Here is a 26,407-nt window from a genome sequence, read left to right on the forward strand (position 1 = left end):
TGAAACAAGTAACAGTGGGTCTGTGAAGGTGGTCTACAAAATCCCAAGACAAACACTGAGACAAAAGCACTTCAGGACTTCAGCTGTAGCTAGTGTTGCTGTGACATTGGGACAGATCATTTCCTAATCTACGTGATCCTGTTGGTTGTTTGCTATGTTCGAATGCTGTCACAGTCCTCCACCTATCCACATCTGTCTGAATCATGCTTTAGCAAAACAGACAAGTGCAGTGTACGTAGAATCTATTCACAGCTTCTGGTTCGTACAGAGTTTAATTGATTCAAACTGAAACCAGCTTTTTTGGGTGGGTCTCAGGGGATTTTGAGTTTGTTTCGCATGAATTACAGCTTTAGTCATTGTTTGGTCTGATGTTTTTGTTGCTCATTTGACAGATGATCTTATATTCTTCAGATGAAACAGATACTTTTCTTCAAATACTGCAATTTGATTAGATGATGTGTGGTCTTTTCACTTTTGTGCTGAAAGGAATACCAGGAATAACAAACAAATTGTATGATTTCCATACCTTTTAATGCTGTGTGGGTGAAACGATGAGCAGTGTCATAACGGACACACACCTGTGGTGTCTAATGTTTCTATTAAAGGACAGAGACATTTGGTTGCTTAGTGTCTTCATAAAGGCACCAAACAGTAAAACCCAGACCTTGTTTTGTGACCCAGTTTCATAAACCTGCTACACAGTGATAACTGATGGCGTTTATGGAGTGACTGGTGGAGAGCAGGACAGTGGTTTCCCCAGTCCAACAGAACCTTTACACAGTGCTCAATGACACATACTCTATCTCTTAGTGAAGTAACTAAGCTTGAAATGATGTATTCTGCTATTGTGCTTGATAGTAGTGAAGGATTTTGTGCATGAATTGCCAACATTTCTAATGATGATGTGTGTTTCAGAGCTGAACGTCGTCCGGCAGAAGATTGTTGCTTTGGAAAGAGATTTTGTCAAAGCACAGAAGGTAAAGTTGTTATTGATGGTGTGTGTGTGTGTGTGGCGGCAGTAGTGAAGGATTGTTTATTTTTTCAATTCAGTTTTATTTATATAGCAAGGCACCTTACATGGTAAGGTTTAATACCTTTTATACAACTAGGTTGTATCTAGGTTATCTAGAAACAACAAACCGGCATTTTAGTACAAGATCTCCAAACAAAATAACAAATAATGCCGAATAACATGCTTGAAGTGGGTGTAGACAGCTGCTGTTCTGCCTGCAGTCTACTCACAGCCTCATTGCACTTGGAGGAACTGAGGTGGTTTTGTTGAAATAGGAAAGATCTGTCAAACAAATGCGACATTTAACCTGCATAAAATAATATGATTGGTAAACTAAGGGAAATTAATCTGAATTCAGAAAGATCAAGTGAAAACTTTTTAAAACTAATTAATTATTTTATTATTACACTTTCACGCTATTATAAAATTGAATCAAAAAAGACACCGTATTTTCCGATATGAAATGAATTGTAGATGAATATGACGATGAACGGCAAAGCTCATGGATTCCTTTCAGCGGATGCATCCCAACACGTGCGCTTCCTCATAGACACAGTCTGGCGCGTCAGACAGTGACTGATACAGGAACTGTATCGGTCACGTGCTTTCCCAACGCGATACGCGCACCGACACAGTGCTTCGCTCTAAGAGCTCGACGCATGCGCCGACGCAACGGTGTTGCTGGACCCATCACTAGCGTACACAGAGAGAGAGAGAGAGTGCGTACAGAGAGAGAGAGAGAGAGAGAGAGTGCGTACAGAGAGAGAGAGAGAGTGCGTACGCACAGAGAGAGAGAGAGAGTGCGTACAGAGAGAGAGAGAGAGAGTGCGTACAGAGAGAGAGAGAGAGAGTGCGTACAGAGAGAGAGAGAGAGAGTGCGTACAGAGAGAGAGAGAGAGTGCGTACAGAGAGAGAGAGAGAGAGTGCGTACGCACAGAGAGAGAGAGTGCGTACAGAGAGAGAGTGCGTACAGAGAGAGAGTGCGTACAGAGAGAGAGAGTGCGTACAGAGAGAGAGAGAGTGCGTACAGAGAGAGAGAGAGTGCGTACAGAGAGAGAGAGAGTGCGTACACAGAGAGAGTGCGTACACAGAGAGAGAGAGAGTGCGTACACAGAGAGAGAGAGAGTGCGTACATAGAGAGAGAGAGAGAGCGTACATAGAGAGAGAGAGAGAGCGTACAGAGAGAGAGAGAGAGTGCGTACAGAGAGAGAGAGAGAGAGTGCGTACAGAGAGAGAGAGAGAGAGTGCGTACAGAGAGAGAGAGAGAGTGCGTACAGAGAGAGAGAGTGCGTACGCACAGAGAGAGAGAGAGAGTGCGTACAGAGAGAGAGAGAGAGAGAGTGCGTACAGAGAGAGAGAGAGTGCGTACAGAGAGAGAGAGAGAGTGCGTACAGAGAGAGAGAGAGAGTGCGTACGCACAGAGAGAGAGAGTGCGTACGCACAGAGAGAGAGAGTGCGTACAGAGAGAGAGAGTGCGTACAGAGAGAGAGAGAGAGCGTACAGAGAGAGAGAGTGCGTACAGAGAGAGAGAGTGCGTACACAGAGAGAGAGAGTGCGTACACAGAGAGAGAGAGTGCGTACAGAGAGAGAGAGTGCGTACAGAGAGAGAGAGAGAGTGCGTACAGAGAGAGAGAGTGGCGTACCAGAGAGAAGAGTGCGTACAAGAGAGAGAGGCGTACACCGAGAGAGAGTGAGAATGCGTACACAGAGAGAGAGAGTGCGTACCATGAGAGAGAGGTGCGTACACAGAGAGAGAGAGAGTGAGTGCGTACACAGAGAGAGAGAGGAGAGTGCGTCACGTACAGAGAGAGAGAGAGATTATGACGGTACAGAGAGAGAGAGAGAGTGCGTACGAGAAGAGAGAGTGCTACAGAGAGAGAGAGAGAGAGTGCGTACAGGAGGAGAGAGAGGGAGAGAGTGCGTACAGAGAGCGAGAGAGAGTGCGTACAAGAGAAGAGAGTGGCGTACAGAGAGAGAGAGAAGGAAGTGGCGTAACAGAGAGAGAGAGAGAGCGTAAGAGTGCGTACAGAGAGAGGAGAGAGAGAGAGAAGAGTGGGTGCGTACACAGAGAGGAGAGAGAAGTTCGTACAAGAGAGAGAGTGCGTACAGAGAGAGAGAGAGAGTGCGTACACAGAGAGAGAGTGCGTAGAGAGGCGGAGCGTACACAGAGAGAGAGTGCGTACACAGAGAGAGAGTGCGTACACAGAGAGAGAGTGCGTACACAGAGAGAGAGTGCGTACACAGAGAGAGAGAGAGTGAGTGCGTACACAGAGAGAGAGAGAGAGAGTGCGTACAGAGAGAGAGAGTAGAGAGAGAGTGCGTACAGAGAGAGAGAGAGTAGAGTGCGTACGAGAGAGAGTGTTACGAGAAGAGAGAGAGAGAGTGCGTACAGAGAGAGAGAGAGAGAGAGAGAGTGCGTACAGAGAGAGAGAGAGAGTGCGTACAGAGAGAGAGTGCGTACAGAGAGAGTGCGTACAGAGAGAGAGAGAGAGAGAGTGCGTACAGAGAGAGAGAGAGAGAGAGACAGAGTGCGTACACAGAGAGAGAGAGTGCGTACAGAGAGAGAGAGTGCGTACAGAGAGAGAGAGAGAGTAGGGCGTACAGATGGCAGAGGATGCGTACAGAGAGAGAGAGAGGTCGTACGCACTAGAAGAGAGAGAGAGAGAGTGCGTACACAGAGAAGAGATAGTGCAGAGAGAGAGAGTGCGTACACCCAAAGAAGTAGAGAGAGAGAGAGAGCGTACAGACGAGAGAGAGAGAGACAGAGAGGTGCGTACGACAGAGAGAGAGAGATAGAGTGTGGCGTACGCACAGAGGAGAGAGAGAGAGTTGCGTACGCACAGAGAGAGAGAGAGAGAGAGTGCGTACGCACAGAGAGAGAGAGAGAGAGTGCGTACGCACAGAGAGAGAGAGAGAGAGTGCGTACGCACAGAGAGAGAGAGAGAGAGTGCTCGGCAAGAGATAGAGGAGAGGTCGCTACGCACAGAGAGAGGAGAGAGAGATGTACGACGATAGAGAGAGAGAGAGAGAGTGCGTACGCACAGGAGAGGACAGAGCGAGAGAGATGCTTACTCACAGAGAGAGAGAGAGTGCGTACGCACAAGAGAGATAGAGAGCGTACAGAGAGAGAGAGAGAGAGTGCGTACAAGAGAAGAGAGAGGAGAGTGCGTACGACAGAGAGAGAGAGGCGTACAGACAGAGACGAGAGAGAGTGCGTACACAGAGAGAGAGAGAGCGTACAAACAGAGAAGAGAGAAGTGCGTACACAGAGAGAGAGTGCGTACACATGAGATAGATGCGTACACAGAGAGAGAGTTGCGTACACGCAGAGAGGTGAGGATAGAGAGTTGCGGTACACAGAGAGAGAGAGAATGTGCGTACAGAGAGAGAGATTGTGCGGTACACAGAGAGAGAGAGAGTGAGTGCGTACACAGAGAGAGAGAGAGTGAGTGCGTACACAGAGAGAGAGAGAGTGAGTGCGTACACAGAGAGAGAGAGAGAGAGTGCGTACACAGAGAGAGGTACAGAGAGAGAGAGAGAGAGAGAGTGCGTACACAGAGAGAGAGAGAGAGTGCGTAACGAGAGAGAGAGAGAGTAGAGAGCGTTACAGAGAGAGAGAGAGATGAGTGCGTACATGCGAGAGAGAGAGAGAGTGCGTACAGAGAGAGAGAGAGAGTGCTGTACGAGAGAGAGAGAGAGAGTGCGTACAGAGAGAGAGAGTGCGTAACGCAACAGAGAGAGAGGGCGTACTACAGAGAGAGAGAGACGAGAAAGAGTGCTTACGCACAGAGAGAGAGAGAGTGCGCGCCAGAGGAGGTGGGTCGTGAGGAGCACAGAGAGAGAGAGAGAGAGAGAGAGTGCGTACAGAGAGAGGAGAGAGTGAGTGCGTACAGAGAGAAGAGAGTGAGTGCGTAAAGACGAGAGAGTGAGGTGCGTACAGAGAGAGAGCAGAGTGCGTACCAGAGAGAGGAAGGAGTGCGTACCGAGAGAGAGAGGAAAGTGCGTACAGAGAGAGAGAGAGAGAGAGTAGGTGCGTAACAGAGCGAGGAGAGAGAGAGAGTGTGCGTACAGAGAGAGAGTAGAGAGAGGTGCGGTACAGAGAGAGAGAGAGAGAGTGCGTACAAGTAGAGAGAGGAGAGGAGATTGCGTACATAGAGAGCGAGGAGAGTGCGTACAGAGAGAGAGAGAGAGAGTGCGTGACGAGAGAGAGAAGAAGAAGTTGCGTACCGAGAGAGAGAGAGAGAGTGCGTACAGAGAGAAGGAGAGCAGGAGGTGCTGCGTACGCACAGAGAGAGAGAGAGAGATTGAGTGCGTACCAGGAGAGAGAGATAGAGAGGAGTGGCGTACTAGAGAGAGAAGGAGAGTGCGTACTAGAGAGGCGTAAGAGAGATGGGTAGGAGCAGTGCGTACAGAAGAGAGAAGAGAGAGGTTGCGTACACAAGAGAGGAGAGAGTTTGCGTACAGAGAGAAGAGAGAGGCGTCCGAGTATACAGGATCGACTAGAGAGAGAGAACGGATGCGTACAGAAGAGAAGAGAGAGATGCGTTACAGAGATGAGAGAGAGAGTGCGTAACAGAAGAGGATAGGGAGAGAGTGCGTACAGAGGAGAGAGAGTAGGTTGTCAGAGAGAGAGAGAGTGCGTACAGAGAGAGAGAGAGAGAGTGCGTACAGAGAGAGAGAGAGAGAGTGCGTACAGAGAGAGAGAGAGAGAGACTGACATTTACACTTGGCATTAAAAGTTTGTTTTCGTTTTTCTTTTTCAGGCTCTAAACAAAAGTAAAAAAGCTCAGGTGAGTTTTTCCCTCAGTAGTTGGATAACACAGGTTTACTTTTACTGTGTCTCCTTTAGTCTTTGTTTACCTTACGGTGTAGGTTAAATTCCACATGGAGAAGTAGTTCACATAGTTTTAACCTTTTCCCACTCTCTGTAGCCAAATACGACCATAGACATGTGTGAAAACCTTAATGTCTTTGCTGGAGCTGTTCTAGTGGAAGAAACAGCTACTGTGTCGGTTACACCAGCAAATGAAATGGTCTAAATATTTCTTGGTTCCAGTTTATGCCTGTAGATTGGTTTCCAAACTTTCTGTTGAGTGGAGTGGGTGGTTTTGTGCAGGAGGTGGACGCGTTGCTGAGTGAGAATGAGATGCTTCAGGGAAAACTGCACAGTCAGGAGGAAGACTTCAGACTCCAAAACAGCACACTGATGGCTGAACTCTCCAAGGTACCTGGCACCGTTTACTTAGAAAGGGTCTATCAATTATAGTTAACTAAGGGTTCACCTCCAGGTCCTTGGTCCTTATTGCCTGTTGTTTTCTTTCCAGTTGTGTACTCAAATTGAGCAGCTGGAACAGGAGAACAAGGCCCTGAAAGGAGCAGAAGAAACCCCCAGTCAAACCTCCTGCCCTGTAGATGGAGAGCTGCTCCGCCTCCAGGCTGAAAACTCCACGCTTCTGAAGAAACTGAAAGGTACGTGTGTGTGTGTGTTTGTGTGTGCGTGAGTACGCGTGTGTGTGAAAATTTGCGTGTGCGTGAATACGCGCGTGTGTGCGAGACAGTTTTTATTTGTGATGGTCAGGGTGAGGGGCTAGGGAAGGCATTATGTAAAGGGAAGTCCTCACTTTCGTGTGTGTGTGTGTGTGTGTGTGTTAGAGATGGAAATCTAGAACATAGATGATTGTATGATTTTCTTGCCTGCTTCTTATTTTGTTGTCTGTCTACTGTTGTGATGCGTGGAAATGTCTGACTAAACTGCTGTTGTGAATCAGCAAAGTTCTGATGCACAGGTGAATTCTTAGGCGTTTTTGATGTCTTCATAATTTTGGACGATAACGTTCCAGAGTCAGTGGTGGACTCTGATCTGAGGTGTGATTCTCCTGCAGGGCTGCAGGAGAGACAGGTGGCGTTCACGGAAATGGCCGCACCGGCCACTGCCGACAACGGTTCTGGTGACCCAGGAAGTGAGCAGGAGCAAACAGCCGAGGGAACTAATGAGAGCACGGGCCAGGTGACCCGGAACATGAATGGGCCTGTTGGTCACATCTCACATCTGAACACAGCTGCATGTGTAGTGGTCAGCACTGCCTGCCTGGGTCTGCATGTTCTCCCCTGTCTGGGTTCTCTGAAGTGGTTCTGGTGATGGGTCAATGCATGGGGCTGGAGCTGATCCTTGAGCATAGGGAGTTGCCCTAGTAGTGAGTGTTGGACTGTAGCTGTTGTACCCGAAACAATGTCATCCCAGTGGTTAAGCCTAGTTTCTAATCACCTTCAAGCAGCCAGTGTGTGTGTGACACTTCACCAAACCGTTGTCCTTGAGTTCTGTTGTTTTGCTCTATTTTTCCAGACGGACGCTCAGCTGGAACCCAGTGAGAGGCAGACACATGGTGAGTTTTGACTTCATGTTCTGTCCCAGATAACTTTATCAGAGCTGATTTAATTTCTGGTTTTGTTTCATTCTCTTTATACTTCACTAAAATTGAACCTTCACTTCCAAGCAGCTTGATTTAATCATGTCGAATCATTCTTAACATCATTAGAAGAATCTGTGCAGATTCTTATTCATACAGCTACTATATAAACGTGAAGGATGTATCTGGTTCTATTCTCTATTTAACACTTAGATTGCTAAGAATAATTGTAGCCATAATGTGCATGTTGACAGAACATGATAATTGCTGAGTAAATGCATCGTGTTCAGACTTCATAAGTTTTCTCATTCTCTCACTAACAATCCTTTCACGATCTAAAATGGCCAGTAGTTAGTTTGACACCAAAATCATCAGCCACCACTAGTGTTGTGTTCGGTCTGTGTGCTTGCTTCCTATTTAAACAATAAAACTCATAATCGAACGGTTATTTTACTTTGTCTTTAATAATTGAGTGATTTGTTTCTTAACGCCAGGACAAGAAGAGTAGCTTTTGATATTCCTTTAATTTATTCGTTTAAAATTTAAACTAAAAGCATCAGACTGATTGATTGCATCTGTACAGTATTTTGCTTAATGTCAAGTCTGACCCTTTTTGATGCTTATTACAATAGATTTCAAAACACTGGTCTCTATGTGGAAAAGCTTTTATTTTAGTGTTAAATAGCTTTTTGACATGGTTTTGTTTTTCTGACTTCATGTGGGCTTTGTTTGAGGATTTGAACCCACAGCTCGTCTTGATTTCAGCATAGAGCAGCTAGATGGCTCAGGGCAGACACACACTACGAGTCCAGCAGACGGTGAGGCTCAAAGGATACATCAGAGTTTCACCCTGTTGATCAGGCCGAGGCTTCTGCATCAGGTATTTTCTGGCAAAGTTGCAAAGCAGATTTTAAAAATGACTAGTTTCAGTCATTTGGATTTACCTGCAGGTAAAGTCTCAAGCATGGACTGACGATCAACACTTTTATGGCTCTGACTCCTTTGATGTTCAGCTTCCAGAGGTGTAGATGTCAGTGTCGAGTGTAGCAGATGGATTTCTATTATTACTCCCTAACAACTTCTTACTCTGCCAGAGGTAGCTCTGGTTCATTAGCAAATAAACCGAGAAACTGAGACCCTGAAGCCTTCACAGTCTTTGCAGCTTGACCAGGAAATTCCCTGGATGCAGCTGAGTGAGACACAGTCACAGGAATCCTTTAAGATGTCAAGTTGAGTGAGGAGCTGTAGTGTGTGTCTGGCCTAACGGACTGCCCTGCTGTGTGCGGCGCCCCCTTTAGGCCTGTCAGAGACGAGCGTAGAGAAGATTGTAGCTAAGCAGACAGCGCTAGGCTGGTCGGCTGCTCTCTGTCCAATAACTCACTGCTTTGGACCAGAGCTGGAGATGGCACTGAACACTGAGCAGGAGGAGAAGAGGCTGCTGAGGGAGCAGATCCACAACCTGGAGGTAAAAGCACACGTTCTGCTCACCACCTCGAAGCGTTTACTGTAGACAGGGTTCAGCAACACTTTCTTTTCACATTGAAATTTAGTTTGACGTTCACATTCTGCGCCTCTGTCTCACGGCATCAATGTAAAGATCACGTGTAGTTTTTAAATTCTTTTTGTATTCAGGACACCTGATGCCTACATTAATATTAGTACATTTACACATGGCAAAATGGAAGAAGGTCATTTTTGAGACACAGATGCACATGTTTCAGTGACAGCTGCTGCCGCATTAAAGCGTCCGTAGGCTGCTTCAGAAAATCAACACATGTACATTCAGTAGTGAGTTCATTAGGTCATGTTCCATCCGGAGCCACGTCACCATGTACAGGAACTGGACAGTCCTGTTGGACTGTGTCTGCCCCAGTGAGGTTCTACAGGAATCTGTGATGTCTACGCAGTACACGCTGCCAGTGTCCCTAATAAAGCGAACTGTAACTCTGCATACTGTATGTCTGTCTGCAGGCGTCCAAACAGGCTGAAATCGCCAAACTGCAGGAGGAGATAACCAAGGTAAGCTCCATCTCAGACACCGTTGGTCTCGGTGCAGGTCTTTACCTTGTAGGCATGATTTCTTGTCTGTGTCTCCTGTAGCTATCGGACAAGTTAAAGAAGAAGCAGGAGAGGTGAGACACATTCACTGTCACATCACAATGTTTGTGCTACAGCCAATCGAATACTTGTGCTCCTGTGTTGTTGTCTTGTGCAGTTTTCAGCGTCTGCAGGGGGAAAAGGAAATTCTGTACAACGACAGCAGGTGAGAACTGAACGTCCAGTGCTCTACTACCACTGTTATTTGGTTATAGTTTCTGCAGATTTTAGATGTCACCAATGACAGTAAAGGTGCATTCTTCTGCTTCTCCACTTCTGGTACGGCTGTTTAAGGACCCACCTTTCTGTTGTCAAACCTGGTATTACCTAGTATTACTGTTTATTGTGTTGTAGAACAAAGATCAATGAGCTCAACCAAAGGAAAGACGAAGAGCTGAAGGCCATGAACACTCGCATCCAGAAGCTGCAGTCAGATGCCCTGGCAGCCAATCAGGTCGGAGCTCATTGACACAAGCACCTTCACTTTACTAAAAGAACATGTCATTTTTTTAACCTTACAACATTAGCTGTGTTTGTGTTGTGGTTCAGACAACAGCAGAGCTGACAGAACAACTGCAAAGCAAAGAGAAGGAGCATGAAATGGCCCTGCAAACTCTGAAAGACCAGGTAAAACACACACGCACACACACACACAGGTAAAGGTAAACTGTGATTTAAGGTTGTTGAGTGAAGTCAGACCATAGAAACAGGCGGAGAGGAAATGAGCCCCAGGCCGGGTGGAGCCACTGCAGTAGTCTGGTCAGAGGGCGGAGGAGACGCGAGCGACCGTCGGAATTCATCACGTCTGAGAACAGTTTTCATACCAAAGACGTGTTCCATAACAAAGATCCGTCTTTATTATGTCCTGGTGGCTGCTCTCTTTTATCCTTCTGTTCTCCTTGCTCTGTTTAGTTTTACATGCTACTATCAGTACTGCTTTCCAGTTCCTTTTACTCTTTTCTACTTCCTGGTTCTCTCCGATGGCTGGTACCACAGGTAGCCAATCAGAATGCAGTCAGTCAGGAGCAGGTGGACAACATCTTGCAGGAGAATGATGCTCTGAGGACAAACCTAGCTGCTCTAGAACAGGTAATGACCCCAGAAAACATTGGTAGCATGGACCCCAACCCCACCCTGACAGCTTGTAATATAGCTGAGGATCGTTCCCCAGAACGCTAACACTCCAGAGCTATTAAAGCCCAAACACATGTTGCCCAGCCCTGAACCGTTGCTCTGGAGCCCAGCTGCAGACCAGCCTTTGGTCATTATTTGTCTCCTTAACCCCTGAGGAGCAGCTGGATCTTATATATGCAGAATTATCCTAAAGATCAAAACCTTGTCAAGAACTGTTGAATAATTTGTAGGACCATACATGACTACATTGTTAAACCCACGATCTGCTGTAGGAGAAGAATCCTGATCAGAACACCACAAACAGCATTTTACAATTAGAATCTCCTGTACAGGTCAGCTCCTGTACAAGTCTAACTTCAGTAAGACTCTGTCACCTACAGGTGAACGGTTCTCTCAGGACCAACGTATGTGCTCCTAAACCACTGCACTAAAACAAACCTTTAACTACTGAGTTCGAGTGACAGAACATGTAGTGGCTCCGAAACCTGATACTGGTCAACTCCTTAACAGCTTAACACCTTTAGAAAGAGTAGAACCCATACAATGTCTTCCTTCACTGTGTCACTGAGATTCTGACCCGGTTCTCCGCTGCTGTGCTCCACTGTCGTTTGATGGGAATTACACTTCCAGTTAACCCGTTAACCATCTGCATGACTCTTTTTGAAATAATGAATGGTTCAGATCCAAACGGTGAAGACGCAGGAGATGAATCTGTTGCGCGAGCAGCAGGAGACGCTGGCGGCTGAGCTGCAACAGAGACGGACTGACCAGGAAAATCTGTTGGCGCAGAGAGACGACCTTAACTCCCAGCTACAGGTAGCGATGACAAGATCACGTAGGCCACGTAGTCACTCTGGCAACGTGCACATGCAGTATGTTCACCCCATTCATACTTTACTGTTCAGTCTTTTCATCGATCCTCTAATACAGGAGTCAAGTTTTTCTAACCGGAAATTGTTGGAGCAGTTAACAGAAGAACAACAAGAGAAGGAGAAAGTACTGAAAGAACTGGACGAGGCTAAGAAGGTACAGTTTACCTAACCTATTCAGATTCAAGGCAGATTAGATGAGCAGAGGTCAGGATAAGGTCTGCAGCATCTGCAGCACGTTTACCTGTGTGTCTGTGCAGACGGCGGAGAAGAGGAAGGCCATGCTGGACGACATGGCCATGCAGCTGACCCAGGAGAAGTCTGACCACAAGGAGGCGCTGTCAGACCTGAAATTGCAGCATGAGAAGGAGGTGAGACACTAATAGACTCCATGAAGAGTTCAGCTTTTCTGAAAATTCTTTCCTCTGTCATCCTGAGTCCCTGATGATTTTGATTGTTTTCCTTAGTTTAGTTCATTCCTTCCTGTAAGGAGGAGTGTTGGACGTTCCTTCTGCCACTGTACCTCTGTTGTTTCCTTTCCTTTTCTTTTCCCTCCTCTTGTTAGCGTTTCTCGTCCACTGTCCATTTTATGCTCACACATGCTCATTTTTCCTGTGCTGCCTCTCAGGTTCTGGGGGTAAGGGCTCGATATGAGAAGGAGCTCCGGGGACTCCACGAAGATAAGAATCGCTCCGAGGAGGAGATCCGCCAGCAGCTTAGAGATGAAAAGGTAAAGGTTGACCCGAAGGACAACAATGGACAGTAGTCAACGAACCCTATGGTGTTCGATCCTCCCTTTAAGTTTTTCACAGTCATTTATGTCTGGGTTTCAGGCTCGTACGAAGGAGTTGGAGGGTCTTCAGCAGAAGCTGGAGGAGCTGCAGGCTCAGGTCCAGTCCATGGAGGGAACCAAAAGCTGGTTTGAGAGACAACTCAAAGAGGCAGAGGTCCGTGTGCTGGTTCTGGCCGTATTGTTTCCAAATTCTGTAGCAGAAGGATCCGACTCGTGAACCGTTTCCACTGTGCGATTTTCATTGCTCTCAAACAGTGGACATGTCAACTCAACCAAAACCTCTGTGTGTGTGTGAGCAGAAGAACATAGAGAGGAAATCTGTGGAACACCAGGAGAACATGGAGCAGCTGAAGAGAGAACACACGCTTCAGCTGGAGGTAGGACACGGAACAAGATGTTTGTTGTACATTCAGTGTGTAGGCGTATTGTGCCTGTTGAATCTGGTCCAGCTCTAATTGAATGTATGTTTCTAATTAAAGTGCAGTCGTCTCCATGGTAACATGTTAACAGCAGTGGAGGAGGTTCACATGAACACTGACTCTCAGTTGCTGTAGCTCTGTTGCTTCTTTTGCTCATTGAACCTCTGGACATAAGCCTTGAGAACTGAGCTCAGCTGATGACTATATGTTCTGGACTGAGAGTCCACAGGTAGCAATGAATGGTGGTACTGTCCCAGTGACCAACGGCTTCTTCTTTAGAGACAGCGTTGAGCGGTGCAGCAGGTCTGACCATTGTTCGCAGGGAACCGTTCCTTGGGGTTCCTTAAAGAAGTTGCTGTGGCTCTGTTGGGTCTGTGTTGTTGGGATGAGGGCCACTCCATGCCCTTCTGAGCGGAGCTTGGCCCTGCAGGTCGGGCTTATGATTTGTTTGGTGTGGTTCAGAATCAGCTTTAATGGACAGGTTTGCACAGCACAACCAAGGAATTATATGTGGTCTGACTCCGTCTTTTTAATTATAGTTATTTACAAAAATGAACAAATAAAGAATATAAACTGCAGCTCGCTGTGTCACATTCAACAGTGGTTATTGCACGTTTATGTGTTAGTCTGTGAAGAGTCATTATTGTATGTATCCGGTAGAGTTCAGCTCAGACACAGCCTGGGGGAAGAAGCTGACTCTGATTCTGGTGGGCAGGCTCTGTGATGCCTGCCAGAGGGGAGGAGCTTAAACAGTTTCTGTGCAGGGTGTGTGGGGTCAGCAGTGATGCTCGCTGCCCGTTTTCTGAGTCTGGCCCAATACAGAAGCTCAGTCCCGATGACCGGACCACCCGCTGCAGTCTGTGTCTGTCCTGCTTGGTGGCTGAACCAAACCACACAGTGATGGAGACCCACCTCCACAGTCTTGAGCTTGTTGAGCTCTAGCTGGTTCTGACTGCACCACTGGACCTGCTGCTCCACCTCCTGTCTGCATCCAGACTCATCACCGTCCTGGAGGAGCCCAACGACGGTCATGTGGTCTGCATACTTCAGGAGTTTCACAGACGGGTTCCCTGAGGTGCAGGCGTTGGTATAGATGGTATAAGAGCAGTGAGGAGAGGACACATCGCTGTGGTGCTGATGGTGCCGGTGCCAGATGATGCTGCCCAGACTCACCTGTTGCCTTCTGTTGGTCAGAAGGCTCCTGATCCACTGGCACGTGGGATCAGGGACGATGAGCTGGGTCAGTTCATGGTGGAGTATTCCAGGGGTGACGGTGTTAAAGTGTGAGCTGAAGTCCACCAACAGGATCCTGGCGTATGTGCCAGGGAGATCCAGGTGCTGCAGGATGTGGAGCAGTCCCAGGTTTCCTGCATCATCAGCCCACCTGTTTTTCTTGTAAGCGAACTGCAGGGGGTCCAGGCTGGTGGTGGAGGACTTTCCTTCTTAGGGAGGGGCACGAGGGTGGACTGTCTGAAGCAGTTGGGCACTGTAGACGCTGCAGAGAGGGGTTGAAGGTGTGGCTTTTGGCTGCCTTCACCTCCTTTGTCAGCCTGTTTCTGGCCTGCCTGTACAGGGACTCGTAGCTGACAGACAGTTCTGTGGAAGTAAGGAGTCTTTTCAGCCAGTCAGATTACAGCTAATGTTCTGAAAATCTTCAGGGACAAATGTTTCCTCAGAGGCTGACTTCCCTGCTTACTGGGGTGTGTTTTATCTGGACAATAGCCCAGCAGCACTGGCAGAACCTAATTAACCATGAGTCGGACTCTGACTTCATGTCATGTAGAGGTGATCAGACAGTTGCAGCCTGATGTCACTGTTGGATGACTCTGCACAGTGTGGCTTTCATGTGTAATAACCTGAGCAGCAGGTCTCAGGTCCTGGTGTTAGTCGGACCCGGGGCATAAGCGCGCGTGTGTGTGTGTGTGTGTGTGTGTGTGTGTGTGTGTGTGTGTGTGTGTGTGTGTGTGTGTGTGTGTGTGTGTGTGTGTGTGTGTGTGTGTGTGTGTGTGTGTGTGTGTGTGTGTGTGTGTGTGTGTGTGTGCGCACATGCAGCCTGTCAGCGCTTTATTGTACATTTCAGTGAAATTAATTAACAGCCAAAGATTAACTAAGAATTAAATGCAGTTTTTTTCTAAACTAATCCTCGGTCAGATGGATTAGCAGAGCAGGGGCATAAGTGGGGGAGGAGCTGAAGCTTATTTCTAATGTTTCTTTGAACTTCTGCTCACTGGCTAAGGAAAGTTTTGCTGCCTTTGTTGTTTCTCCAGCTGCTAAATGTCCTGCTTGACTTTGAATGTCTCTGTTTAGGAGAAGCAGGTGGAGATGGAGGAAGTCAAGCAGCAGCTGGTAGAGGTGGAGAAACAGAGGGACGACAGCAGCGCCGCCATCACCAAACTCAAGCAGGTACCTACTCCGGTACTGTGTGGGTTTAGTGTCACAGACCCAGACACGTACAGCATCACCATGTACCCACCATCCACAAATGTTCCCCAGAGGCTAGAGGGAAAAGAGGTGTGACCAGCGGCTAGCGCCACAGCAGATGTGAAAATGAACCTTTAGACACCAGTTGATTTAAAAACATCCCATTCAATGAAAACTGATCCAGTTGGGAAGTTGTGTCCCACTATATAAAGGATCCCCATCAATGCTGTCCATATCAAGCTCTTTTCTTTCTCATTATGGCTGCTCTGTCTCTGTAGGAGGTAAAGGACACGGTGGACGGTCAGAGGATCCTGGAGAAGAAGGGCAGTGCAGCGGTGAGTCTACTGGTGACACCCACAGACGAGCCATACTCCAAAAACAGAGTTTAAATGGAGAAATGTGTGCGCATGTGTGCAGCTGAAGGATTTGAAGAGGCAGCTGCATCTTGAGAGGAAGCGAGCAGACAAACTGCAGGAGAGACTCCAGGAGATCCTGACCAACAGCAGGACCAGGACAGGTACAGGTGTAGTACCGGCTACATCCCAAACAAAGTCCAGTCCAGCTGGAGAATCACTGTCCACAAAAAGCACTTGATTGCTTCTTGTGGGTGTTTGTCGTCTTCACCTTCCTGTTGCTTTGTGTTCTACTGTCCAGTGTTGTCATTCTGTTTTGTTGCCGTTTCTGGCTTCACAAATCCCAGCAGGGTCAGACTCACCCACTGTTGATGGAGCAGAACCCAGACTAAATATCCTAAATGGACGGTGTTTAAATGCTTCAGTCAGGAGAAACAGCAGCACTTGGCCTGTGTGTGTGCGTGCGCCTTTCTCTCTCCCCTCTAAGTGGTCGAGATGTTAGTGTAACGTGACCGATGAGCCCGATAATCGCCGCTGTTCTAATCCTGTGTCAGGAGGTTTTGGCCGGGCCGGATGCTTCTGCTCAATATTTGATGCTTGACTCTGATTTTCTGATTCATGCGCTGAGGTGGATTCACTGCTGTCTGCAGCCACACACACACAGACCGGGGTCTCTACGCCTGCTTCACCCGTCATGAGGTCGTGGTTGATGTCTGTTGGTTCCTGGCTTCTGGGCCTGTGTGTTCTGCCCCAGGGCAGGGCCGGGCCTACGTCATGTATAATCTATGAGCCCCTATGAAAGTTTAAAAGGCTTCTGCTCAAACCTGAGAATCAGACATTTTTAAATAGCCCACTTATCTCTGCCTAGCACCTGCCTTAAAGCGACGCTTCGGAAGTAAAAGTCCAGTAGTAGCACTTTGAAACTTATTGATTCTGTATTTTTAAGACTTGCAGCTGATATGCTCATCATAAATGATTCCAAGTTGGTCACAAGTCGGGATGCGGTGAACAATGTACCCACTGAAAACCTCAACGTTGATCACTTGGTTAGATTGTGCACAGGAAAGGACTGTCAGATCTGCGTGTTAGAATGGTCCAACCCATTAAACCTTGGCACCGCTAACACACGGCTCAGCCTGACGTTACCCCCATAACAAGCTTGTCTCCCGTCCCTCAGGTCTGGAGGAGCTGGTTCTGTCAGAGATCAACAGTCCCAGCCGGACCCAGCAGGCTGGAGACTCCTCGTCAGTCTCCTCCTTCTCCTATAAAGATATGATGAAGGAGGCACCGCCAGCCAATCAGAGCAAGGTAGGTAGAATTACTCAAGTCGGAGGCTCCTCTCTCTATGCTGTAATTTCCCATCATGCTCTAGTCTGCCTGTTACACTGAGGATGCTTTGAGGCTCTCCTGCTGCTATTCTTACCTCCCTGATGCTGTGTGTTTCTATTGATAGAAATCTGTAAATAAGATAAGATGAACTTAATTTATCCCACAGTGGGGAAATTCTGTTGCCAGAGCAGCAGCAAAGAAACAGTTAGATGCACAAACAGATAGAAAAAGTATAAAAGATTTTTCTGTAGGACTAAAAGTGACATCTAACAGACCTCCAACTCATACATACAACACGTAAAGTATCCAAAGCTGTGTGCTGTTGGGTTATCCAGTCTAGGCCTCCCCAACCTTTTTTGCGCCACAGATTGGTTTAATGTCACACAATATTTTCACAGAGTCTAGTCTTTATGGTATGGCGGAAATATACAACAAAACAAAATTGAAAAAAATTGTACTTTTCTAAATATAATAAACGTGAACCCTCTGTCTATGCAGCTTTATTAACAGCGTCCTTATATTATTAAGGTACTTAAAGTATCAACTACAAAGTATCAACCAGCAGGTATCGCTCCCCTCCCTAGTTGTAATAAGTCCATGCTTCCAGTAGGATCCTGGTATTGTCTGTTCAATGCAGCTTTCTCTTTATTTGTAGTCGATGGCTCTTCTTCTGTCTCACTGGGTCTTTTACGCTGCGCAAACACTTGTTTGCTAGCTTAGGCTTTTATCCATCCATCCATTTTCATCCGCTTATCCGGGGCCGGGTCGCGGGGGCAGCAGTCTAAGCAGAGAGTTCCAGACTTCCCTCTTCCCGGGCACTTCCTCCAGCTCTTCTGGTGGGACCCCAAGACATTCCCAGGCCAGCCGAGAGACGTAGTCTCTCCAGCGAGTCCTAGGTCTTCCTCGGGGTCTCCTACCGGTGGGACATGCCCGGAACACCTCCCCAGGGAGGCGTCCAGGAGGCATCCGAACCAGATGCCCGAGCCACCTCAGCTGGTTCCTCTCGATGTGGAGGAGCAGCGACTCTACTCCGAGCTCCTCCCGGGTGACAGAGCTCCTCACCTTATCTCTAAGGGAGCGCCCAGCCACCCTGCGGAGGAAGCTCATTTCAGCCGCTTGTATCCGTGACCTTGCCCTTTCGGTCATGACCCAAAGCTCATGACCATAGGTGAGGGTAGGATCGTAGATTGACCGGTAAATTGAGAGCTTTGCCTTTCGGCTCAGCTCCCTCTTCACCACGACGGACCGATACACCGACCGCATTACTGCAGCCGCCGCACCGATCCGTCTGTCAAACTCACGCTCCTTCCTTCCCTCACTCGTGAACAAGACCCCAAGATACTTAAACTCCTCCACTTGGGGCAGGAACTCTCCTCCAACCTGGAGAGAGCAAACCACCTTTTTCCGGTCGAGAACCATGGCCTCAGGTTTGGAGGAACTGATTCTCATCCCAGCCGCTTCACACTCAGCTGCAAACCGCACCAGCGCACGCTGGAGGTCCTGGCCTGACGAAGCCAACAGGACAACATCATCTGCAAAAAGCAGAGATGCTATCCTGTGGTCCCCAAACCAGACCCCCTCCGGCCCCTGGCTGCGCCTAGAAATTCTGTCCATAAAAATAATGAACAGAACCGGTGACAAAGGGCAGCCCTGCCGAAGTCCAACATGCACCAGGAACAGGTCTGACTTATTGCTGGCAATGCGAACCAAGCTCCTGCTCCAGTTGTTGAGACCGAACAGCCCTTAGCAAAGAGTCTTGGACTCCATACTCCACTCCACCTCCGAGTCCCCTGCCTCTGCTTCCTCAGCAGAAGGCATGTCGAAGGGGTTGAGGAGGTTTTAATTTAGCGTTAATGTGTTACGTGTTACCGGCCAGAGCAGCATGTTTATGAAGGTAGCGGTTGTAAGCAAGACACGTGACCGAGACAAATGTCTTAACATGCGTCAAGACTAAGTCGTAGGCGGATTTAGCAAAGAAAGAGGGAGGGAGAGAGAGAGAGAGATTCCGGTAATTTTCAAAAAAACAAATATTGTTCAGAATAATAATAATAATAATAATAACTAAAAAACTAAAATAATGTGAGTTACAGTTTCTTTCGCGACCCAGTACCAATTCACCCATGAACCGGTACCGGTCGACAGCCTGGGGTTCAGTGGTGGTAGACTGGTCCAGTCTACCAGCGGTGGGTATTGGACCTTCCTACACTAAGGTGTCCACCGAAGGAGCTGCTCAGAGTCTCCACAGTCTGATGCAGTGAATAAAAGCCGTAGTCTATAATGGATGTCAGCTTCGCCAACATCCTTCACACAGTCCAGTGGACATCTCAGGACAGAGCTGGTTCAGTCTTTTTTGTAGCATAGAGGATAACTGAGACTACCACAGAGTTGTAGAAATAGAAGTGAGGGTCCAGAAGCTCTGACAGCTCATTTGTCCATCATCACCCAAGAGCAGAAAGTGTCAAGCAATTTCACTTGTGATCCAGAAACTGCCAAATGTAGTTTACATCTAGATCTATGTAAATGTGGCCTCCACTTTATGTCCACGACCCACTCACGAATGTTACAGCAGTAGCCGTATTTGTCAACCTCACGTCCACCTGGTGTGTCTGTGTGTCCCGTGCGTCAGTCGGGAGGCGGGAGTCCTCAGTCCCAGCGTCCAGCCGAGCTGTCCGACGACGAGGTGGGGGAGCTGTTCCAGCGTCTGGCTGAGGTTCAGCAGGAGAAGTGGATGCTGGAGGAGAAGGTGAGGAAGCGTCAGCTTTGAGATGGAGAGAAATGCTGTTTATGCTTCAGTCTTCTGATGTAGCTAATGGAATCACAGTTTGATGTTGAACACGGAGGCATTCAGAGATTTGATTGACAGCAGACTGAACCTGTTGCTTATACTCCAGGTAAAGCATCTGGAGGTGAGCTGTTCGTCAATGGCTGAGGACATCTGCAGGAAGAGCGCCATCATAGAGACATATGTGATGGACAGCCGCCGAGGTCACGCACGCACACACGCACGCACACACACACACACGGATCTAAAGGTTTTTAAACCCCTCATTAACCCCGTAGTAAAACCGGCCGACGCAGACCCACTACGCCAAGAGTCAGTGGCGACGTCTGGTCTTGCAGTATATTTGAGTGTCGAATTAAACCTGGTAACTTTTGCGTCTACTCTTCGTCCTTAGACGTGTCAGCTGCTGTAGCTGTGGGATCTCAGGGAGAGAGGGGAGGTCTGGGTTCAGTTCTCAGAGATTTGGTCAAACCAGGAGATGAGAATCTTCGAGAGATGAACAAGAAGCTGCAGAACATGTTGGAAGAGCAGCTGACGAAGAACATGCACCTTCAGAAGGTAACCACTGACTTCACATCAGACCCACGTGTAGCAGGCGCACGCTTTAAAGGGACCAGTTCAGTGTCTGTGGGACATTACGGAATTCAGATCTGATCTGTTTCAGACCCATGCTACAAAGCGCGAGTGATTTTACTCCTGGAAGTTTAAGAAAACGTGTTTTGTTTATTTTTTTCCTGTCCTGACACTGTCTGTCTTTACAGGACCTGGAGGCGTTGTCCCAGGAATTAGTCCGTCTCAGTAAACCTGGGTCAGGATGAGACCATCTACTGAATCCACCTGTCCTTCCCTTCCTTCACGCTACTGTTGTTCACCTCAACTTGAATGTCTGGGCTGGGCTCAGACTATAAGGCCTGGAACCAACCCTCCCTCCCACTCACTTGCTACATTCATGATACGAGACCTGCTGTGGGCTCTGACTACTGTCTGGAGCTGTTGAAATGACACTACCGTGTCTCTAAATGCTGGAAACTGTCCACCTGTGCTTTTTTGGTGACAGAACACAACACGTCTTAGGACAGAAAATAGGAGAAACTAAGACTCATCTTTGTTGCTATGAATGTACTATATTTAAACTGCACCACTCTTAGTCCTGGCTATCACCTGGACACACACAGACCTTGTAAGTGACTGTAAATGTTTGTTTTCATAGTCTGTGTCATTTCATTCTGTTTGCGTGGTCTCTGACTAAGCTCTGGAACACGCCTCATATACAGATTAAACAGCATGACCTTCAGTTTCTTGTGCAGTAACTCTGTTGTGATCTGGCTATTTCCTGGGCTTTGTGTCTGCCAGAGTGACCACCTGTCAAGGTCTGTTTATGTGCTGAACTGTCTTTCTCTGACAACTTTTAACCTCTGACTTTTGGAAGTGGTCTCATCAGCAGCGTTGTCACTCGGCTGTTTGTCTGAACCATCAGATATTGAACTCCAATTTTTCTATATTCCACTGAATAACCGGTTACTACCTATGTCCACCGGTTAGATAATAAATGCATGTACAGTACTGCATCTACAACTAGAGTGCGAGGAGACTCCAAGCTGAGTTGTCATTTGTGTCCACATTCAAAGTATCAAAATGGAAGGAATTAGTTATGATGATGCTTCTTCAGAAAACAGAATAAAAATACCTTGCAGATCTGTGATAATGAAAATTGTCACCGAAGCAATGACGAACCGATCCGCAATTCGTGGATCTCAATGACTCAAACTCAATGACTAGACACTAACAAACAAACAAACCTCTGTTCTGTAAAGTTTTGCCTGTGTTGGGCTTAGCCTATTTCCTGGAGTCAGTGCCTGCCTGTATAATACTGAAGCATCATGGAATAGACCTGTTCTGTCACTATTGTCTCTGTATTGACTGGATGTAAAAAGACTTACATTATTTTGTCAGTTTGTTTCATTTTAAACTTTAACCTTGATCTTAATTAGTTTATTTTTTTCATGGGATCATGTCTAATTCTTGGATAATATTTCTTTCCTCTGTTGTTTGGATCATTGAGATCAAATTTGGCTGAAAATAGTCAGATAAAAAGACATGTCTTTCATGTTCAGCATCATTGCATTGAACTTCCTGTCTGCGATGCCTTCAACTGCATAGGTTGTTACATGGCCACTGACTACGTCTTGGATTAAACCCTGCGCCATGACCTGACTACAGTATATATTGGACTTTGTTTTATGTTGCCTGTAAATCTGCTTGTTTTTTTGTGTGTGTTTCAGTGAAGCTCCATTTGTGGGATCTAGTTTTATTGGAATGGTTTGGTAGCCAAGTCAAACTGTACCACGATTTCCAACAAAACCAGACATGAGGTCGCTAACAACCAGCCAAGCTTCACAGAAACGTGAAGGGTTTGCTGTTAGTTTGGGTCGGGCTATATGCTGGGCAGCTTTTTTGCCTAAACTGTAAATATGCTGTGCTGGGATTTCTTACTGTATGAAGAATCAACTGCTCTATTTATGAAACTGATTGTGATCATGATGCTAATCGTTGTAACTGAAAATACAAGATCTTGTCTAATGATGATGCGTTTCAGGTTTTCTGTACTTCTGAGAACCTGACCTGAGAACTAGGATCCAGACTCAGGGTCCAGAGGAAGCTCCAGTGGCCTCAGCTGAACACTTTTATTGAAGGTGCACTCATACTTACTGCACAGACTTAACACCAGTCACTGCAGGAGATTTCAAACATTCGGCTTATTGATCCTTCCCATAATCCTCTCTGTCACAGTTTATTTTACAGAAGCAAAGTGTTCCCAGCCTCTGTAAAGTATGGGCCGAGGAGACGGCGCCTCTCCCAGCACTAATTAGCTGTCTGCTACTTCCTGTCCCACAGAGACAGGCGGATTAGAGAGGCCACCCCACGGCGCTGGTGGGGTCCATCTTAACGAGATAGCGCCTGATTGGCTGGGCCAGGGGTTAATTGGAAAGAAGGAAAGAATGAGTTTGTTTAATTAGAAAGGGAAGCTCAGAGGGAACAGTGAATGTCCTCCTGTCGGTCTCTGTCTGCCTGTCGTGGAGACTGTTTCCAAACGAGCTTGTAGGACACAGGTCCAGTACTAGAGGGGGACGTCTGGTCCTGTTAATGATCTCAGGTGTTTGCTTGGTGCCTCCTTGTGGCTTTCGCGTGGTCCTTGGCTGTTGGAAATGTCGGATGTTTAATGTACTTTGTTACTTTGTCAGACTTCATCTTCAGCTTGAATCAACTGAATAAAAAGATTGTCAACTCATTTTTCCTTCTGATACTTGATGCCCATTTTAAACATTATAAAAACTTATGTCCTTAATTTAGTGAGAGATTTGCAAGAAGTGCTGTAACAGCTGCCGTAAACAGGTGTTGGATCTAAAGTTTATTTGTTAGTTTCACATTTCTGACGTGTTTAAATGTGGAACTAACAAGAGAAAGAAGGAATGAGAGACGGTGAAAAGGCTGCAGGAGGGAAAGTAAAGAACCGGAGACCAAGGAAAGAGGAGATGAGGGACCCAGAGGAGTGTCCGGACAGAGACGAGAAGGTGAAGTGAAAGATTAGAGGAGGGAGGATGAAACGAGAGGAGATGAAGGAATGGTTGAAAAAAGAAGAGGCGGCTGTGAAACCGGAGGAGATGAGCTCACGACTCCACGACTGTTGATTTGATGGGTTTCGTCCCGTAGAAGCTGTGGGCCCGACCGACCCGCGGGCGGTTCCCATTCACTCCTCACATTCTTCACGTGGTGAGAGACTGCGGCAGCTGAGGTTCACAGTAACTTGGACTCTCCGGTTGAGGAACCCGCCATGTAACAGGCTTCCCTTCGCCACAGGAACCCCGAGGGTTACCACGGCGACCCCAACACGTCTGCCAGAGGAGCAGAGGGACTGAAGGTGGAAGTCGAGTTACAGAGTTAAAAATTCACGACTCTTCCTGCAGCAGTCGCTAAATATAGATCAGCTGAGTGTGTGTCTGCGCGTGATGAAAGCATCAGTCAGTCCGTCGTCTTGGGTCCGACAACACCCTGAAACAAAAGCCTCCACACGGAAGGAAGCGCCGCATGGCTGTGGACTCCCAGAAAGAACAGGCCCGATCATCATCAGACATGACTGCTTTAGGCTCGCGTGCCGAGAGCTTTTTCCTTTTGCTTTGGCGTTGGCTTTAATTTGCTGTAACAACCTAAAGGTGTATCTGAGCGCGGGCCCCAGAGGCCTCGCATCGATCGGACCGCGTGTAATGAGAGCCGCCGCGTTTGTTTTTAGCCTCAGAGTGGGAGGCACTGCGGCAAAGCGCACACGCATGCACGCACACGGACGCACGCACACACACACACGGATACACACACAAACACATACGCACACACACACACACACACACGGACGCACGCACGCAAACACACACACGGATGCACACGCAAACACACACACACACACGCACGCACGTACACACACACACACGGATGCACACACACACGGACGCACGCGCGCAAACACACGTACACACACGGACGCACGCACGCAAACACACACACGGATGCACACTCAAACACACACACACGGACGCACGCACGTACACACACACACACGGATGCACACACGGACGCACGCACGCAAACACACACATGGATGCACACGCAAACACACACACACACGGACGCACGCACGTACACACACACACGGATGCACACACGGACGCACGCACGCAAACACACACACGGATGCACACGCACACACGCACGGACGCACACACACACGCACACACACGCGGACGCACACACGGATACACACACAAACACATACGCACACACGTACACACGTACACACAAACACATATACACACACTCACACACACGCGCAGACACGTACGCACACGTACGCATGCACGTACACGTATACACACATAAACACACGTACACACACACGTTTTATTTTTTTTTGTAAATAAAAATAATGTTTTCCCTGTTCAAACCTGGGGAATAAACGATTCTGATTCTGAAAGCGGCTGATCACTTTCGTAGGAACACATTTCATATGGTACAGGTGAAAGGGAGACTAACAACCCAACGCAGCGGAGGCTGTAGCAGCAGAGAAACGCAGATCTTTGTCCTGCGTGTTGATGCGCGTTCCCCTTCCCCCAGTGTCACCGCTCTGGGACGTGGATGGCCACGCCCACTTTCATTCACCAGACGGACATGAAAGAGGGAATAACGAAATAAACAGCTGGTTAACTTTTTAGGAACACGGCTGTAGCTCTGCAATGACTTTATGTGGTACAGGTGAAAGGAGTAATAACGAAATAAACGGAATATAAAACGGAAAGGCTTTCAAGCGTTTTCTGTTTATATTTTTTATTGCACATTTGTTAAAACTTGATGGGTGTCTCTCTTTTGAGTTTTGTCTTTGGCTAAATAAGTGTAAAACAGTCCTTATTACTCATGCAGAATCAATATATGCAGAACAAACAACTTGCTGCATCAATGAGTCGGAGATCTGCTGAGTCCTGGCGTTCTGGCACCACAGAGAGAGTTTATTACAATTTATTTATTTTTATTATATGATATTCTCTACACGTTAGCAGTGGTAGTCTGCCAGACCTGTGTGAAATACCATAAGAAGAGCGTTTTAAAAAGTCAAGTGAAAGGTTTTGGCGTCTCACAGCTGTAGGCGCAGCTGATCACGCGCACGATCTCCCATGGAGCTTTTTCTTTGTCTCGGAGCTAAAGTATTTTACACCTATTGACTGAGTGGAGACAATATGTTAATGTCTCTGTGCCAATACGTAGTAGGGGATGGGGTTTGAAGTTTGCTTTGCAACTGAATCAACATCAGACGCCGTAACTCGCGCGGAGCGAGTTCCAAATCCACTGTGTTGCCTGTGTAATAAAACATTGTTTTTCTGCAGATATTGTGGTAAATGTCATTACGGTAAAGTATAATAATGCAGCTTCCGTTTAAAGGGCACATTGTCTATGTCTTAGTGTTTTAACTGTTTAATTGCACCAAATCGTTGAAACCAAATGAGAAAACGGAAAGCGGCTTTAAATCTTTTCAGCTTGTTTTTTCGTTTTTAACACGCTGCTTTGAATAAATGCCGTTTGTTTCTTTTTAATCGAGAAACGGAAAACGGTCCGTGTATGTTCCAACTGTTTGATTTGTCCCCCAGAATAAAATCTTTTTTTCCACAAAACGAGAAAACGGGAAACGGCTTTAAATCTAATTCCAGGTCTAGTTTTGAAAACACTGTTTTCAGCTCGTTTATTTGGTTTTAACACGGTGCTGTGATTAAATTCCGTTTTTCGCTTATATCAAGAGAAATAAGGAAGCGGGTGTTCTTTGTATTTTATTTTCTGGATAATTTACCTAGAAAACGGCTTGATTTATTCTAGAGGGGGAAATCAAAGGTAGAACGTACACAGACCCGACACAGTACTTACACACGAGGACATACTGTATAAAGGCAGCAGCGAGATCAGCATTTGACAACAAACACTAGCACGCATTGACAACTTGATCCAAGTCATCTGCCTATGAATAAGTGGCTCCTCAGCACCATCGTTGGAACGTCACGTCACTGTCTGCTTCAGACGGTGACGCCACTTCCCCGATTCTCTCGTTGCCTGCATTATCACATGCATACATTTCTGGTTAAGCTCTACCTGGACACATCATCTGTCATTCGGGCTTTTCATTCAGAGTCAGAGCAAACTATAGGTCATTGCGTCAGAGTAAATTTTAAGAGTTTGTTTAAACTTAAACGCTGCTATAA

The 26,407-nt window shown here is 47.2% G+C and overlaps 1 protein-coding gene across 10 annotated transcripts in view; it reads left to right on the forward strand.

Moving 5' to 3' along the window:
• The window catches only part of gripap1 (GRIP1 associated protein 1), a 29,604-nt gene extending 6,699 nt beyond the window's left edge, over positions 1–22,905 (forward strand). For 3 of the 10 annotated variants that reach the window (XM_055510449.1, XM_041071513.2, XM_041071516.2), the window contains 28 exons: positions 916–977; positions 5,776–5,802; positions 6,129–6,236; positions 6,337–6,481; positions 6,895–7,019; positions 7,356–7,395; positions 8,154–8,237; positions 8,718–8,884; positions 9,391–9,438; positions 9,520–9,551; positions 9,635–9,682; positions 9,871–9,970; positions 10,066–10,143; positions 10,513–10,605; positions 11,332–11,466; positions 11,581–11,676; positions 11,780–11,890; positions 12,148–12,249; positions 12,353–12,466; positions 12,612–12,689; positions 15,039–15,134; positions 15,431–15,487; positions 15,570–15,675; positions 16,683–16,813; positions 19,461–19,577; positions 19,726–19,819; positions 20,011–20,174; positions 20,378–22,905. In XM_055510449.1, coding sequence (XP_055366424.1) covers positions 916–977; positions 5,776–5,802; positions 6,129–6,236; positions 6,337–6,481; positions 6,895–7,019; positions 7,356–7,395; positions 8,154–8,237; positions 8,718–8,884; positions 9,391–9,438; positions 9,520–9,551; positions 9,635–9,682; positions 9,871–9,970; positions 10,066–10,143; positions 10,513–10,605; positions 11,332–11,466; positions 11,581–11,676; positions 11,780–11,890; positions 12,148–12,249; positions 12,353–12,466; positions 12,612–12,689; positions 15,039–15,134; positions 15,431–15,487; positions 15,570–15,675; positions 16,683–16,813; positions 19,461–19,577; positions 19,726–19,819; positions 20,011–20,174; positions 20,378–20,434 — 2,615 coding nt within the window. In that variant the 3' untranslated portion in view covers positions 20,435–22,905. The remainder of the gene's footprint in view (positions 1–915; positions 978–5,775; positions 5,803–6,128; positions 6,237–6,336; positions 6,482–6,894; positions 7,020–7,355; positions 7,396–8,153; positions 8,238–8,717; positions 8,885–9,390; positions 9,439–9,519; positions 9,552–9,634; positions 9,683–9,870; positions 9,971–10,065; positions 10,144–10,512; positions 10,606–11,331; positions 11,467–11,580; positions 11,677–11,779; positions 11,891–12,147; positions 12,250–12,352; positions 12,467–12,611; positions 12,690–15,038; positions 15,135–15,430; positions 15,488–15,569; positions 15,676–16,682; positions 16,814–19,460; positions 19,578–19,725; positions 19,820–20,010; positions 20,175–20,377) is intronic. The other 7 variants (XM_055510451.1, XM_029156031.3, XM_055510445.1 and 4 more) reach the window with 6 other exon arrangements.
• Positions 22,906–26,407: the final 3,502 nt, after the last annotated feature.

The sequence above is a fragment of the Betta splendens genome, chromosome 7 (genome assembly GCF_900634795.4).
Source record: "Betta splendens chromosome 7, fBetSpl5.4, whole genome shotgun sequence".
Classification (NCBI taxonomy): Eukaryota; Metazoa; Chordata; class Actinopteri; order Anabantiformes; family Osphronemidae; genus Betta; species Betta splendens.